The 12,582-nt window shown below is 35.1% G+C and overlaps 1 protein-coding gene across 2 annotated transcripts; it reads left to right on the forward strand.

Moving 5' to 3' along the window:
* Positions 1 to 1,946: 1,946 nt before the first annotated feature.
* On the forward strand, positions 1,947 to 11,950 carry LOC109085820 (CYFIP-related Rac1 interactor A). 2 transcript variants are annotated; one of them, XM_042777995.1, is made up of 11 exons: positions 1,947 to 2,005; positions 6,353 to 6,433; positions 8,177 to 8,298; positions 8,417 to 8,522; positions 8,626 to 8,762; positions 8,888 to 8,965; positions 9,065 to 9,181; positions 10,516 to 10,595; positions 10,921 to 11,047; positions 11,152 to 11,222; positions 11,314 to 11,950. In XM_042777995.1, the coding sequence occupies exons 2-11, from the start codon at positions 6,364 to 6,366 to the stop codon at positions 11,375 to 11,377; spliced, it is 972 nt and encodes a 323-aa protein (XP_042633929.1). In that variant the 5' UTR covers positions 1,947 to 2,005; positions 6,353 to 6,363; the 3' UTR covers positions 11,378 to 11,950. The 2 variants fall into 2 exon arrangements, with proteins under 2 accessions (XP_042633929.1, XP_042633928.1); XM_042777994.1 differs by lacking the exon at positions 6,353 to 6,433 and adding an exon at positions 6,903 to 6,982 and having other exon boundaries at positions 1,952 to 2,005.
* The last annotated feature ends 632 nt before the right edge of the window (positions 11,951 to 12,582 follow it).

Here is a 12,582-nt window from a genome sequence, read left to right on the forward strand (position 1 = left end):
CCAGCTTTTGTGGAAAAAGTTTTATCTATTGTTTCTTCAGTTTCTGCAATCTTTGGATTTTTGCATGTTGCAGAGATTCTCATATTTCATTAACTGAGTGGAAATATTGCATTTAAATGCAGATAATCTGAGTGTCGGCACTCTGCCTGCTGCTTCATCCTTTTAGTTTAATCTCAAATGATAACTGCTATTCAGCATAGAGCAGCGTGTGTTATTGGGGTCACTGGAAAATTCCACTGCAAGTTCTGAAAAACATGTTTATTCTCTGGGAATTCTCTTTTCCTGATTCCAATACCTAGACCTGCTGAGAGGGAAATACCACAGATAAAATATCCTCATGCTGCTTTGGCCCACATCATTGCATGCTAAAGAAGATCCTACAAAGATACTGTGCACTTTTTGGTGCCAATCTGCAGTTGACTCCGAAGCTAAATTCCACTGGTTTTGCAGAGCGTGGAGAAGACAGGCGTACAGTGATGACTTCTTTAGAGAGGGAAAGGTGCAGAGACAGAGGAGGGAAGGGAAGACCACTCATCTGGCTGAAGTAGAGCAGTCGTATGCCCATATAAGTGTGTGTGACTCAATGACAGTCCCTGTGGGGTCTGTTCATGCCCTGTCCTCAGGTTTGAAAGGGGGAAGGGGAGTGTGAGCACTACACACACTGACAGATGGGAGTTGAGCCAGAGGGAGGCAGTTCTTTATCTATCTCTGTCTGTTAGAGGGTCTGGCTTTATTAGCACCATTGGGATGCGTGAGGGCAGAAGAGGCCGATGTATTAATTGGGATTAGTGATCTTAATCTTCAGAAGGAAATCAAGAAAAGAGTTTGTAACTGGAACGCCATCTGGTGGTACGGTGACCGTAAGTATCACTCACTGAAAAAGGGGGAAAGCTCATTTCAAGCCTCTTAGGGGAAAAAAGGTCAACACATGTTGATATCAGCCTGTCTTTTGTCAGGGCAGCCCTACAGAGAACTGCTTTGTGGATGAATTTATCATGAAGGCAGCTTTTCCTTGATAAATGGATCATTAATTTGACAGCTTCCGGGTGTTTCACAACACGTGTGACAAGTTTTTTGCTTTCGTCATGATCATTCTTTGCATGAATGCCTGGTCTTTGTTGTTTGAATTTTTTCCCTTTTCTGTCTGGTTGAAGGCGTAAGAACTTGTCTATGGTTTGTTAAAAGATGTGTGTATGATGTGCTGCTTCTTGCCCTCCAGATTGTTTTTGGGTTGCCATTAGTTGCATTTGGCTGGAATGTCTCTAGATATTTAATACCTCAGTTAACATGAAACAGCTGTGAAGTGCATTTTAAATCTGATCACGAGCTATCCATGATGAAATGCTTTGAAACCACTTATTCCTATGTCATTGTTTATATGTGTATACTCATTAGTAATTACCATGTATATATGGTAAGTAGTGGCATAAAGGCAAACAAAATATTATTCAAAACTTATTTTTGAAAGTATATAGCTCACATTGCAATTTTTGAAAGTGATTTGTTTCCACAATAAAAACTGATACAGTCATGCTTTTGATATTGTTCTTATTGGCTTTTTTTTTTTTTTTTTTTACAAATTATTTATGAAATTGGTTACAGAAACAGGTAAAGTATAGCCAGTTGTTGTCATCATATGTATTTCTATTAAAAATATTATATAATATATAATATTATGTATTTACAGTATGTTTTAATTTGGCTGTAGTATTCTGTAGCTTTGAGAGCATAGCTGTAGTATTTATTCCTGTTGTGCTATATAACAGTGTAAAAGAAGTAGTGTAGCAGTACTAGATCCCAGTATAAACACTTTCGTAATGAGAACGATCTCACTTGCAGTGTAACAAACACAGTTTTGTATTTGAATTACTGTTTATATTTTATGCCATTCGATTGGTTTGATTTTCTCATTCAACCCAACTTATTTGCGGCTCTGTGTTCTATTTTTCAGAACCAAGAACAAGTAGATGATCTAAAAGGAAGCATACGTTCTCCTCCAGAAAAGGTAACACTGAGACATCCTGATGATTATGGTAATATCAGATTTACATTTACATCACTCACTTTGGTTAGGCTTGTTTGCTGTGTAACGCCGCTCCTCTTGGCACAGTATGTAACATTTGCTTTATGTGTAAGCAGATGAGCTTAGAAACAGCCAGATGTTATTACAATAAATACAACTGCTGTAAACTCAATGAGAGCTGTGGTGTATAGCTTACACAAAGCAGGAAGTGTTGTAGTGTAGGCCGGTGCCTCTCGTAACATGAGGATTTGATAAACAAAAAACACGGTCACTGTGGGAACCCCATTAGGAAGTGAATAAACCAGTGATTTGTGAAGTTGTAAATATTGTGGCTGTATGCAAAACCTGAGCAAAAACAATCTGTTTAAGCCCAGCTGAGATGCAAAAGTTTATTTACTGCACTGTTTATGAGCTGCTCAGCAGGCAGAGGCTAACAGAGGTCTTTTCAGCCACAGATGAAGTGGATTATTGTTTGGCTTGCATGGCCTTTAATTGCAGCATACATGGTTTAATTGCAAAGCACAGAAGCTTTTGATTTTATCTAATTCCAGAAGCCATGAGGATCTTAATGGTAGAGTACATCCATCCAGGGTAGGGCTGAACTTAAAGGGAGAGTCCACCCAAAAATGAACCTTTTACTCATTTTCTTGTCATTCCAAAGCTGTAATAATTCCTCTGAAGAATGAATAGATTTTTTTATTGTGTTGTTTTGTCCATACAATGGTTATCTTCGTTGTTGTCTTTGTTGTTTTTTTTTCCCCGAGTGTTCCTCAAAATAGTATCTTTTGTTTTTAGCAGAAGGAAAAAAAGTAAAACAGGCTTGGAACAACATGAGGGACAGTAAATGAGAAGGGAGAGTAAAAACTATAATCTCTTTAAAAAACTTAAAATAAGTCTATTGCCTTAGGTATTTTAAATGGTTTGTTAATTCATAATGGTCTTGTTATAGTTTACATTTTAAAACCACAAAAAAAAAAAACATGCAGCTAGTACTAATATCATAAAAAAAATACCTGCACCAATGATTAAAATTAGGCTGTTTGGTTTTACTGTAGTCTCTTTAAACAGGAAGTTGGTGTGTGTGACACTCCCTCACCAACTTTCCTGGTTACTCCGGTTTAAAACATCTACGCTTGTCCCTAATCACACTACACTTTTTTTTCGTGCTAGCTCTCGAAAGCATGTAAGAGCACTTGTGAAAGGTTTGTTAACGAACAAGGTTTTCATTACACTGGACAAACACACTGCCAAGGCCCCTCCAGCATTTTTACACCATAAGGTCACCTCATTACAAATGCAGGTCAAGGCCTGTGTGTGCTCATGTGTTTTCAGATGCATTTGTAATGGGTTTTTATATTTTTTATATTTTTTATATATAACACATGATAGGTAAAAATTGATAGCCTGAATGCACTGTAAGTCGCTTTGGATAAAAGCGTCTGCTAAATGCATAAATTTAATTTAATTTAATATGTAATGTGTGGGCAGTGTGCTGGATTTGTGTGTTGTGGTGTGATGATTCACTCTGTGTAATGAATAGAGTTTATAGTGAAGGACACACACATGCACGCTCACAAGCACAGCTTAGAAATGGGCAGAACATTCTATGGCCACTTTGTTTCACAGCCACCAGCGTGACAGTTTCTCATGCTTTTGCAAGTGCAGTTGTTCCGATGGTTGGAGCACTTTATGTTTGACAGGAAGCTCATTTGAATCGCCTGCACTCATGTGTGGCGGTTAACCACATGCAGCAGAAACGGTATTGTCTTCACGTCCTCTTGCACATAAGAGCATCTGGAGGATCAAACTGACTTGTGGATGTAACCTTGGGGTTGCTGTTTTATGGGGTTGGATATCGAGAACCGGTTCCAAATTTCCCATAACTTGATATTCGATAAGACACGTGCGTTTGTATTTTAAAAGTGATTTCAAATAATTTAAGTGCAGTAAGGGAAAGAACTTGTGCACTGTTTTGTATGCGCGACACACATTTGAAGTGCGATCACAGAGAACCACGGTCCCGCACCGGTGAAGTTTCCCGGCCTGTGTTCGTTCTCAAACCGTTCTGTGCATTTCCACTGCAGAAAAGGTAGTTCAGGCCAGAACGGACTTCTTTCACATCTTGCAACCAATATGTACAAAATTATATCAGTATATCCTTGTAAACGCAGATGTTTTTGGCCTTAAGTGAATGTAAACAGGTGAGAAAGAAAACGCGTGTAACAGTATATTAGATCCACGTGCATTCTGTGTTAAGAGACAGCAGCCTAATGCCTCTTCATGAATTTATACATGCTGCCTGTTATGAATTTTAATGAAAGAACAAAAGAAAATCATTCACTGATCTTGATAGAATATCTTTCGTAACTTAAGCCTAGGTGTTCTGTAGGCTGCTGATTTTTGCTCATGTTATTCAGCTGCAACAGAATGCTTTGTAAAAAGAGAATAAATGTTAAACCTCTAAATGTTTGACTTATTCTTTTTTTTTTTTTTTTATCTTAATGGAATCAAAATAGGAGAATAAGCAGAATAGGAATCAAAATTCAAAAGATATCCAACCCTACTGTTTTAATTTTGTTTTCTTTATTTCTTTTTCCTTTTTTTGGGACTGACTTAATGTGCTAAATACACTCAACTATCAATTAAATGTATATATTCTTGCTGAGATTCATGAAAGTGGCAAGATTGTCACCACTTCTGTTTATCTGCTGTTACAAGCTTATGCCAGATGATGCTATTATTATAGTGTGCACTTGGTCCCTCTGCTGGAGCAATGAAGAGTCAATGCACTGCATGTATTTTAAAGTCACCATGAAATCAAAATTTGACTGTTATGCTGTGTTTATAATAAATACAAAAATCCCTCCTCTTCAGCCTATCTGCCATATGAGATTGCAGCAATTAGCAAACAGCAATTGGCACATTTGCATGCACACATTGATATATGCTGGCAAGTACCAAAAATCAGTTTATTGAAATAACCCGTTTTTCTGGTTTACATGCAAACCAATAACCCGGCAATGCAAGTAAACCGCATTTGCAAGACTTTATTAAAAATCTGTTTAGTTCCTATTGGTGGTTACATCAAAACGTAAGCATCCATGTAATCTACTCAGAGTATTCCATTTGTTATGTGATGTTAAACAAATGCATACTGTTAAAATAAGCATTAAAAACTTCAAATTATTCCAAAATGTCAGGGGAGACTTATTCTTATCTCATATTTGAAGTTTATATAGCCTGTCATATATTTTGAAACTATATCATGCAATATAGTGATTCTCAAATATGTGTAAGTAAATTAATTTTGCACCTTTTATAGATCATGTTAGTTGATCTGTAATGAGCGAATGGCAAAGTAGCCTAATGTTAGTGTAATCTATTAACTACGCATAAAACCTGTCTTTGTACCAGATATGGGTGTCATGACGTGAATTTAATAAAAACCAAGTAAGTTACTAATTATAACACTTTCATTGTACAGAAAGAGATTAAAGATGATTTACATTATCAAAGAACTTTATTGTTGACTTCAGTCTAGCCAGAGTTCAAGCACTTCACTTTCAAAAGCTCTCATTATAATCACTGAAGCTGTTTACAATGTGAAATAAATGTCTTGCTTGCATCGTACACACATCTGCACTTTGTTGCTTCTGATGAGTTTATGGTTTAACATGTTTACATTATCACATGCAATGTTGCCATATTAAAAAATAACGATCGGTTTAATCTGTTTAAGAATGTGCATGTAAACTTGGATGTAATCCAACAATTCAGTCTGTTCCTGATGGACAAAATCAAGTCTATGATAGAGTGCAGTTATAACTTGAAATGATTATTTGGCATAGCCGGTTGGTAGAATAAAGATAAAGCAGCTCAGTTACTCAGTAACAATTGTGCAGTGTGTTGTAAAACAGCTTTTATAACCTCATTTGAAATGAGAGCATATCAGAGCATTTCAACTATTTTATCCTCTGGCTGTGAGTGAACAGTCTCTTAAGTGCATATGAGAAGAGATAAGTAAAATTGACCTATAAAGAAGAAAACCAGTGTCTCTTGTGTGAGTACCTGTTTTTAAAGTAGTTCAGAGTACCAGCATATTCTTTTCCCCTGCTAGTTATGTGCCAATTTAGATTGCTTAGATTCCCTAGAACATATTACTGAAACTTTCACATCAGTTATTGTTAAACAAGTAGTATATTAAAGTTCTAATTGCAGCTCTCCTCTCACCATTCTTGCTATACTCTTAATGAAGTCACTGTTTATTAGTGATTTACATTTCTGAGTTTTATTTCATGCAATTGTTTTTTATTATTATATCTTGATTAGGTTTTGCTGGAATGGGTAATCTTCTAAAAGTCCTTACAAGGGAAATAGAGAACTATCCACATTTTTTCCTGGACTTTGAAAGTAAGTTTTGAGAAGAGGTGGAGTTTGGGGTTGGCAAGACTCTATAACCAGCTGTTTTTTCCCCAGCAGTGACAGGAGGAGCTACACTGACAGTCTCAAAGCTCTTATAAGACAGCTTTCCCTCTTTGCTTTCTTGTGGTGAAAGTTTATGGTTCCTGCTGTCCGGAGCTGACACTTTGTCTAAAGTGTGTCCTGTGAATTAACTAGAAGAAAATTGCTGATTTCTCAGTGATAAGTAAAAAGGGAAAAGCAAAAATAATTCAGATTCAATTTTAAATGAATACTATTTTCACCATGAGAAGTTGAGGGAATTCTGTGTGTAGGAGCATTAGACTTGGCAGAATCACTCTTTAGCGCTCAGTGTGACATCCTGTGATATTTTTTTTTTTTAATGTTCAGCACCTTTCTTTTTTTTCTCTGTCTTTCTACCTTTTTTTCTTCTCTTTCTCTTCTTGCTTTTCTTTTTCAGAAACCAAATGGGGAATCTGTTAAAAGTGCTCACTTGCACAGAGCTTGATCAGGGGCCAAACTTTTTCCTTGACTTTGAAAGTGAGCAGAGCTTTTGCCTGGCCTGGTGTCTGTCACTTTTTTTCAACTACTAACATTTTGCAAGTACCATTATCAGAATTGTCCTTGCAAATCTACTTGTCACAACGCAACAGCAAAACAGAGCTTCACAATGTTTTTGCATGTGCAAATTAGTTTTTTTACATGCAGTCTTTAACTCTAAGAACTCTCAAATTGCAAATACAAAGATATTTAAATCTTTTCTTGAAAATCTAAAGAAAGAAAAGAAAAAAACCCTGAAAATCTGATTTGTTGTTGGCAAATGTGCATGACTTATCAGTCAGTATTTATAACTAACCACATATCCAATATGGCTATCTATGTCTATGTAGCATGGTACTTTGTCTGGAAATGATCTTCTTACTCTTTGCAGCTTCTGCTTGTTCTGTGATATTTTTCTGATCTCTGTTTGTCTCATTCTGAAATCTCAGCTCTTTCAATCCTTTACCTCTGTATACTTATCCAGTAAACTCTGAAATCCAGTTATATTACACTAAACATTGGACTCAGGTTTTTTTTTTTTTTTGTCTAGAAACTCTAAAGAGAGCTTTACCCAAAATGTTCAACATTTCCTGAGTATTTCCTTTGCTGCTTAATTGTTTGCATTTCAACCATAACTCATAATTAATAAATCTTTACTTTTGATGTAAGCAACATCTCTATGAAATGCTGAAATATTGGGGAACCTCTGGTTTAAAGAAAGAAAATGATTTTTATTTTTCTTATGAAAATATCACCTTATTTATTTGTTTGTCTGTTGTGATTATAGATTGCCCTTAAAAATATTTGGGCGCTTAAGCTTTGATTTAATTTATGAATGTCATGTCATTACATTAAATTTAAATAACAAAATATCAAATCACGTGGAATTCATTTAAAAGTAAAATAACATTAACACACTTTGGAAGCAAAACATTTTACCAGTAAACATTCATGTGGTTTTAAACTGCAAGTGTTTGGCTAAATTATGACTTCATACATGCATTTTACTTCACTACAAAAAAAAAAATAGATTGTCGTAAAAAGGCTTTCATTTGTGAAAAATGGAAGTGAAGTTAGATCTGAGCTCTAAAGCTCTATTCTTTGGTTTGCAGATGACACTTGGTTTGATATACCTAATGCTGTGAAATGCATAACTACTACTTGGCAGTGCATAATGTAGTTTATTTGTGTCAGACGCACAGCCGACAGACTGTGAGAGAGAGGTGTGGAACCAGGTGAATGCTGTTCTCCAGGAGTCCGAGAGCATCCTGTCCGGCCTGCAAGCCTACAAGGGGGCGGGCCAGGAAATACGAGATGTACGTCTGATTAATAGTTCTGATTTGGCTTTGTGGGTCAATTAGTCGCATTTAACTGCATTTTGTGGATTATATATCACATGCCAGATTAAATCATGTGACTTGTTTGTCATTTTAGGCAATACAGAATCCTAATGACATGCTCCTTCAGGAGAGGGCATGGAACTCTGTGTGTCCCCTTGTCATCCGTCTAAAGAAGTTCTATGCTTTTTCATTGAAACTAGGTACACTATTCATATATAATTACCTATATCCACATATTTCTCCTTAATCAGTACGTAATGTTAGCTCTGTATCAGATCTGCTTTCTTCCTCTCTTCAATGTAGAGGAAGCACTGCAGAGCCTTTTGGAGTCTCTGACATGTCCGCCATACACTCCCACTCAGCACCTGGAGAGGGAGCAGGCCCTCGCTAAACAGTTTGCTGAAATCCTGCATTTCACCCTCCGCTTTGATGAGCTTAAGGTGCCAGCTGCTTTACTGCTTTTGTCATGCACCAATTTTCATGTTAGGGGAATTAAAAAATAAAGGGAAATGCATTGATTGCCACTATTGTGGTAAATTCCTTATTAAATTATTTATTTATTTAGATGAGGATTCCAGCTATCCAGAATGACTTCAGCTACTACAGAAGAACAATCAGTCGAAACCGATTAAACAACATGAATGTAAGTGCAGCAACGTGCAAAAGACATGAGATAAAAGAACATTGTGTACTCTGCTGTGTTGATGTCTATATTCATGTGTATGTTTGTTTTCTTCTGTCACTTGATATCGAAAATGAGGTCAATAATGAAATGGCAAATAGAATGTCTCTGTTCTACGCTGAAGCCACGCCTATGCTGAAGACACTGAGCACAGCAACGACAAACTTTGTGACAGAGGTACTGCATGTTTCTACAGTCGCAATTTTAGCACTTTAATTCCCATCACAAATACTGTAGAACACTACTGTTCAAAAGTTTGGGGACAGCAAATGCACTGAATTGATGATCAGAAGTGACAGTAAAGACTAGAAATAAGAAAAGTTATTTTAAATTGTAGTAATATTTCACAGTATTACTGTTTTACTGTATTTTAGAACAAATAAATGCAGCCTTGGTGAGCATAAGATTCTTCTTTCAAAAACATTATCAATCTTACAAATCCCAAACTTTTGAATCCTAGTGTATTATATTTAGCATTGTTGATGTTAAGATTCTTCTTTCAAAATTATATGTAAAATTATTAAAAAAGAATATAGAGAACAGAAAACCACAAATCATAACTTGGAAATAAAGTTCTGGATAATAATAACAACCTTCAAATATAGAAAATGTAAATCCAATGTTAGTACATTTTTTAATAACAATCCATTTATGATGGATTGAACCCAACCAGTATTAATCAAAACAATAATACAATTGTAATTAAAACATAAACAATTATTCTGTTCGAATCAAAAGTACCAAATATTAAGTATTAAAATATTAAAATATCAAAGTATCAGAGTATCAAAGTATCTGAATTTCAAGGTGTCTGAATTTGAATAAAAACCTGTAAGAGTTCTAAGTCTGAGTCTAAGAGGTTGTCGAGTGAATCCAAAGAAGAGGAAGTGAGCTGAAAAGATAGAGAGACCAGAGTCTCAGAAAGTCAAAAACCCTATTCTATTTTGCAGAGTCTATCTTATATACTGTTGTTCTAGACATAAGTCGTCATCTGGCTATCACTAATAACACCTGACCTTTAAAAATAGTCTAGTCAATGTCTCGATTTTGGACTTCTTCCTCTTTTAGATTCAAAGTATCATACTGATAATTCTAAGAAACATTGATACAAAAGAACAATACATGCAGTTCAAACTTCATATGCAAAACAGACTCAGCTGACTACGCAGTTAGAAATACTGTGAAATTACACATGAAATATACCACAAAGTTTACCAAAAACATTTTTGAATATAAAAATGAAACCTATTAATATATATATATGAGACATGAAATATAATTTTTTTAACTTTTGAAATGACACTTATCATTATGAATAGAACACATTCTGAGTACGTGACTTCTCAGAATCTCTCAACAACACTTGGGTTTAATTTAAATACGTGGACTTCTTCTTAGAATCTCTATCACCATGTGGATTTCTTAGAATCTCCACACACCATTTCAAAAACATTATCAATCTTACAAATCCCAAACTTTTGAATCCTAGTGTTTTAATTCTTTCCCTGTAGAATAAGACATTACCTCTTGAGAACACCACAGACTGCCTGAGCACTATGGCAAGTGTATGCAAGGTCATGCTTGAGACACCGTAAGTAATCAGGCTGTTTTCTCCACGTTGTTTTTCTTTTATGTATGTATGTATATGTATATGTTACTGCTTTAATTAACATATCATTTCATATATGCCGCAAAAACAATCATGGGAGATCTACTCTGAAACTGAAATATCAGAATGTTTTTTGACTCTCTGGAGACATTTGTACACTAATTGTTTAACAGTCAAGTATGCTTTTTATCGACTAGTTATTGATGACTGGAAAAATCATGGAAATCAATTTGTCAGAAGGTGTGGAGTGCCTGTACTGAAGTGTATCTTTGTGGCATTATGCTCAATCTTTTTCCTCTGCTAACAGAGAATACACAAGTCGATTCAACAGTGAAGACACGCTTCTGTTTTGTATGAGGGTGATGGTGGGGGTTATTATCCTCTATGACCATGTGCATCCAAACGGTGCCTTCAACAAATCCTCCAAAATTGATGTAAGGCTACATTCTCGTATTTTCTCAATCAGCCAAAACTTTTTTTGACTGAGTTTAAAATGACTTTTTTTCCCCATGTAATGTGATGTACACACATTCTCTAGATGAAAGGATGCATTAAAGTCTTAAAAGATCAGCCAGCAGATAATGTTGAAGGTCTCCTCAATGCCCTCAAGTAAGTTTCCCTTCCTGTTCTTAAAAAAACGATGCTATAGATTGTGTAATGAGTTTAATAAATTATTTAATCTTTCTGTTGTCCTCCAAAGGTTCACCACAAAACACCTGAATGATGAGTCCACTCCAAAAAATATCAGAACAATGCTCCAGTAATGGTTTTAAGTGAAATGGGTCAATATTCTGACCTCAAAAGATGTATATGTTTACATTTATTTAAGGACTTAATGTTAATATTATTTACATAATCATTCCCTCCAACTTACTGCAGTGTAAAGAAAGCAGACCTTTATTCTAAACAAATTGCCTATACTGTCGACAGAAGCACAAATGAATAAACCAAGCAGCCAAATCATAATAGCAATTTTGTTTTCAAATGAATAACCATGATCATGTTAACCAAAAGAGCTGATGCACTGGTTGCGAGTTACAGGGAAATCCTATTGATGTGTAGTCAATACTGAATGAGTAAAGTGTGTTGGGATGGTTGTGCTATTGTATTTTGTAATAAAGTAATGAAGAGAAAAGACAGTTTATAAAAATACCATAATGTGATGTAACTATTTTTTTTTTCCTTTTTCTGTTGTTTCAAAAAAAGGTGGAGATATCAGCTTTTTTGTTAATATGTGATGTGTGTTCTTCATGACTTTGTGCCTCTTTGTTTCTAACACATTCGATACTCGTCAATACAGCTTTAAAATCTGAAATAAAATGGACATTTTGATTATATTTTTGATTTATATATTTGATTATTGTTCTCCAAGAAGTCTTGCAGTAATATTTCAGGTAAGGTTAGCAAAGTGTGTGTTTTTACACCTTTAGTCTCTGTTGTACAAAAATACACATCATTCAAGAGAGATTTATTTTATTTTATTTTTAAAGAAATTAATTTAGCAAGGATGCACTAAATTTGTCAGCTGATCCGCAAAGGCAGTAAAAAGTTACTTTCAAAAGAATTCTGTTCTTCTGAACATTCTATTCATCAGAGAATACTGAAAAGAATATATCACAGTTTTCACAAGAATTGCTGAAGGATCATGCAACACTGAAGACTGAAGTAATGGCTGCTGAAAATTCAGCTTTGACATCACACGAATAACATTTGAAAATATATTGTAATAGAAACAGTTATTTTAAATTGTAATATTTTTGATCAAACAAATGCAGCCTTGGTGAGCATAAGAGACTTTCAAAAACATTAAAAAACTTTTTCTTTTTTTTTTCTTTTTTTACCAAACTTAGTTTTTCGAAAGGTAGTGTATTTGCCTAGAGAACCAAAAGGCTGTGAGATCTCAATTTAAAATAGTCATTCCTGAGTGGTTAAACTGTATTAACTGCGATTCACATTCATAATGTTTCAG

The sequence above is a fragment of the Cyprinus carpio genome, chromosome A20 (genome assembly GCF_018340385.1).
Source record: "Cyprinus carpio isolate SPL01 chromosome A20, ASM1834038v1, whole genome shotgun sequence".
NCBI lineage: Eukaryota > Metazoa > Chordata > Actinopteri > Cypriniformes > Cyprinidae > Cyprinus > Cyprinus carpio.